The 4297-nt window shown below is 46.1% G+C and overlaps 1 protein-coding gene across 2 annotated transcripts; it reads left to right on the top strand.

Moving 5' to 3' along the window:
- The first annotated feature begins 335 nt into the window (after positions 1-335).
- LOC103915249 (chromosome unknown open reading frame, human C9orf69) lies at positions 336-3995 on the top strand. Of its 2 annotated transcripts, XM_009322033.1 has the most exons (3): positions 336-380; positions 1070-1249; positions 3377-3995. In XM_009322033.1, the coding sequence occupies exon 3, from the start codon at positions 3510-3512 to the stop codon at positions 3927-3929; it is 420 nt and encodes a 139-aa protein (XP_009320308.1). In that variant the 5' UTR covers positions 336-380; positions 1070-1249; positions 3377-3509; the 3' UTR covers positions 3930-3995. The 2 variants fall into 2 exon arrangements, with proteins under 2 accessions (XP_009320308.1, XP_009320309.1); XM_009322034.1 differs by lacking the exons at positions 336-380; positions 1070-1249 and adding an exon at positions 1273-1740 and having other exon boundaries at positions 3377-3980.
- The last annotated feature ends 302 nt before the right edge of the window (positions 3996-4297 follow it).

Raw genomic sequence — 4297 nt, 5'->3', positions numbered from 1 at the left:
TCCCCGCCCTCCGGGCCGTGCTCTCGACCGCGCAGGCCACGGGGAAATCCCGGCTGAGCTCCCTGCCTTCGGTTCCTTTCCCAAGCCGATGCGGTTTAATTTAGGGTCTGGTAGGATGTAGGAGGAGTTCGAACTTCCCCTCCCTCCGGTACCCCCTGCTTTCGTTTATCAGCACTAACCTTTATTTGTCATTGTCCCGAACCTCGTTTGGCTCCTTCCGGAACACTTCGGTCCCGCTGGTCCTGACTGATGGCCCGGTCGTCAGTGAACATTGCGGTCTTTCTGTCATCCCTCCTCCTCCGCGAGTTATGGGTACCCTGAGCAACAGCAGGCCTTGCCTGGAATGGGTGGTAGATGAAGAGAAGCAGCACTGTATTTCGGTAGCTTTCTCGTCATACGCTCCATTTTTAAAGGAGTGGGAGTGAAAAACTCACCAAAGTGAATAGTTATCCAGATTTTTAACTTCCTGATGAGGCCATCGTTAACGTGGCGCTTGGGGTAGCGGCAGCATGGCTGACGTCGAGGTGCCCGGGCCTTAGAGTTGAACTCCTTTGAGCTGTAGGATGATACCCACAAGAGCCCGACGCAGCTTGCCAGCCTCACAGCGACGTGCTTTAAAACAGAAAGGCCCCCCCCGAAATGATCTTGAGGCATGGGTGTCCAAACGCTTCTAGGCATCGTGTGCCAACATACAGGTTTGGGGGCCTGCTCTTCCACATTCTGTTTGGAAAAACGTTGGCTGCGCGTGCCCTCTGCGTCGTGTTTCGTACGCCCTGGGTGGACGGTGATGGTTCCGTGGCAGGAGAAGGTGACTGACAGGAGTTCTTTTTCGGTGATTTTCTCTTTCCTGTCTTTGTGTGTGGCATTGAGTACAAGCTAGCCGATTCTTTCCAGCACATACCAGTAAGCTGTAATACCTATATTATTCAGCGTGTGGTTTGGCTTTTTTTTTTTTTTTAGAATCTTTATGGGATTAAAAATTCATGCTTGGGGAGGGGCCTAGTAATTCTCAACTTTTTAACACACAAAATGAGCAAATTGAAACTTACTCTCTCGTTTTATCTTTTAGATCAACTCATATGTAGAACGTTGTGAGTCTATGAAGCACCTTAGCAGTTTCTTTCACTCCTCCTAGAAGGCCAGGTGTCACAGGAAAACTTCACTTTTTTGTTACAAGAATTAAGTGGCATCCAGAAACGGCAGCGGATTACCGACCTTCTGCTGAGTGGATGGCGGCACCGTTGAAAATGTAATATTTCAGAAAGTTTATTTTATTCTCACAATGTTCCCCTGCTCGTGGCTGTTCCAGTGTTGATATCTGAGTTTATCTAAAGAGCGTGAACCTACCAGAGGCTGTTCGTGTGGCGGGCACAGTAAATGGGAGCAAGCTGCTGCTGTTCCCAAAGAGTAAGTCTCTGCGGCTGAGCCGTTTGAGCGGTTCTCTTGGATTCATCTGTTGAAGGTTTTGGCAGAATCAAAACTCCCTTTCTAAAACAGGGCTCCGCCAGCGTGTTGAGTTTGCCCCTGCAAACTACAGCTTATGCAAGCGGGGTTTGTGCTCCGTCCCTCTTGGTGAGCGCTCTAATAGCGTGCACGCTGACTTGCCTGTGGCTGCTCAGAGACTCAGATTAAGTAGCTATGTTAGAGCTTGCTGGAAAATGATAAGCTGTCCTTGGTGTTCTGGTGAAAGAGGTTGTGAGGAGAGACTGCATCGTCGAATACGGAATGCTCTGAATCAGAGTATGTGAATTTTAACCTATCTTGCTCATTTAGTACTCCAAAAATACCTCTGAAAACAAGCACTGAGCAGTATATGTGCAGCAGGTGGGAAGCATGTTGGGTTGCATGCTCCAGGCACAAGACTACGTTGTTTTTAAGTAGTGTTGGTTTAGTGTCTGACCAATTTATATGCCTTGCAAAATACATTCTTGTAACACGCTTCCGAGCTGCTCAGTATTTCCTTTCTGCAGACAGGAAATTATGGCAAAGAGGCACTTTAAAATTATGAGACTGTCTCTGATAATTGAGAACAGACCTCGACTTCCTAAATGCCTTAATCATAAGTTAACCCATGCTCCTTTTTATTAGCCCCTCATTCATGTAGAGCCAACGGATTGCCTGCAAATTTCTGTAACGGCGAAAAGGAGTTAGAGCCTGGGGCCAAGCAGAAGGGATCAGAACTGCAGTTTCCATTTACGTGTAATTTGAGGCAGGAAGCAGTGAAGAGACTTGCCCAGTGATGCGCATTGTATCAGGGAGGGCTTTTGATATCAAAGTACAATTTCCCGCAGCATTATAATTTACCCTGCGACTAGTCTTGTTAGTAGCAAAGTAAAAAATTCTTGAAGTAACTTTTAAATTACTTTACTTTTAATTTTAAGGGTAATATGGTTTCTGGTTCAGCAAAGGGAAGATCTGCCCAGGTCTGAACGCCTGGGTGTGCAAGGAGGCCGGGGAAGTCCCTGTTGTTTTCTAGCATTATCTGATGAGTGCATTGTCATTTCATAATTCCCGGAATTTGGCACATCGTAAGCCTGGGGTGAAGCAGAGAGCAGCGAACAGGCTACTGCTCATCACTCACATAGCAACAATGGGTGTGTGAAAGGATGTTAAGATTATAAATCCTAAACACTCCAGAAGATCAAGATATTTCACTTATCTGCGGGTCCCAAAGGGAGAAATAAACTAGTAGATGTCTTTGAAAGGCTGCCTTGCCATTGGGTGCAATGACATTGAGACCGCAAGGCTCGGCTGAGCAAGGGGAGGTACATCCTGTAGAGTGTGAAAAACACGATTGCCTCATTGTTCTTGCAAGACCTTCCATTATTTTCAGTTTGTTTATTTGGTGAAGCTTTGCCAAGTTTTGAAATGAGCAGAAATCTAGAATCACCGCTGTGTCTGGTCTGTAGAATTCGCTTGCAAAAGTACTTGGAGAACTTTTTTTTTTTTTCTTTAAAAAAAATATGATGCAATGCAAACACATACATTAATATTACTGCTCGCATGGGTGGACTGTTGCAGGACAGCTGTTTGATTAAGGAGGACCTGTGAATTAGCCAGGCTAATTCCAGAACAAAGTTCTCATCTTTCCTGCATTAACACTGTAAAGCTTATAAAAGGCTATGGCTAGTGCTGATATTGCATGCTACTAGGGAGCTGTTTGGAATCTGACTTGGTCGTGATGGAAACAGAACTGTATTTCTTATGTCTGCCTGGTAAACAGTCAGCAAAGAAGCAAAGCAAAGTTGGCTTAAGCCAAGAAGTTGAGTTTTGCAAAGCAGTTGTGAGTAACTGCCACGCCGGAGAGTATCTGCCATGCCGCCTCTCCTCCTGCTGGGGCTACTTACATGTGTTTTCCTTCTCTGCCTTCCTGCAGGTCTCTTCCTTCCTGGAAATTCAGCAAAGAGTTAGCGTTCCCAGGCTGTTGGATCTCTTCCGTGTTCATGGATAATATTTGATATGTGCCCTGTAAATCCTGCCCTGGGACTCTGTGACCGGTGGGGTGCCTGATGCCTGTAATCCCCATTCCCCGCCGGGTCCGTTCGTTCCACGGCCCCCACACGACCTGCCTGCATTCGGCCTGTGGCCCGGTAAGGACCACTCACTTGGTGCGCACCAAGTACAACAATTTCGACATCTATCTCAAATCCCGATGGATGTATGGATTCATCCGTTTCCTGCTGTACTTCAGCTGCAGCCTCTTTACCTCCATCCTCTGGGTGGCACTCTCTATCTTGTTTTGCCTTCAGTACCTTGGCATCCGGATCTTTCTGCGTTTCCAGTACAAACTCTCCATCATACTCCTCTTACTGGGGCGAAGGCGGGTAGACTTCAGCCTCATGAATGAACTGCTCATCTACGGAATTCATGTGACCATGCTGCTAGTGGGGGGGCTGGGATGGTGTTTCATGGTATTTGTGGATATGTAAATAAAACAAGCGCATGTGGGCTGAGAAGGTGACTTTTCTTCTACCCCAAAATGTGTCCAAATCTTCTTTTCTTTTTTATATAAATTAATTTATTTATCAGTGCTACTTTTTATTGATAAATTAACATACTTGTCTCTGGAATTTGTATCTTTTTGAGGGTTGAGGTGCCATTTTGATTATGGAAGTGCAACACTTGATTGGGTGTTTTTCCTTTGCACAGTGCAAGTTATTACGAATTGCTTCTAGTCCATAGGAGCCTACCTTGCTGCTGTTCCTGTATTCCCGTGGGCATGAAAAAGGCAGTGATTTGTCTGGAGGACAGAAGCCAGATAACTTTGCACCCCACGCCCTTAATCCATCTTCACCCT

The sequence above is a fragment of the Pygoscelis adeliae genome, unplaced genomic scaffold, assembly GCF_000699105.1.
Source record: "Pygoscelis adeliae isolate BGI_AS28 unplaced genomic scaffold, ASM69910v1 Scaffold114, whole genome shotgun sequence".
Taxonomy (NCBI): Eukaryota; Metazoa; Chordata; class Aves; order Sphenisciformes; family Spheniscidae; genus Pygoscelis; species Pygoscelis adeliae.
This window is presented reverse-complemented; position numbering and strand designations above follow the sequence as displayed.

Coding starts and splice junctions, on each gene's coding strand:
- LOC103915249 (XM_009322033.1), top strand. CDS start 3,510: ATGCCTGTAATCCCCATTCCCCGCCGGGTCCGTTCGTTCCACGGCCCC.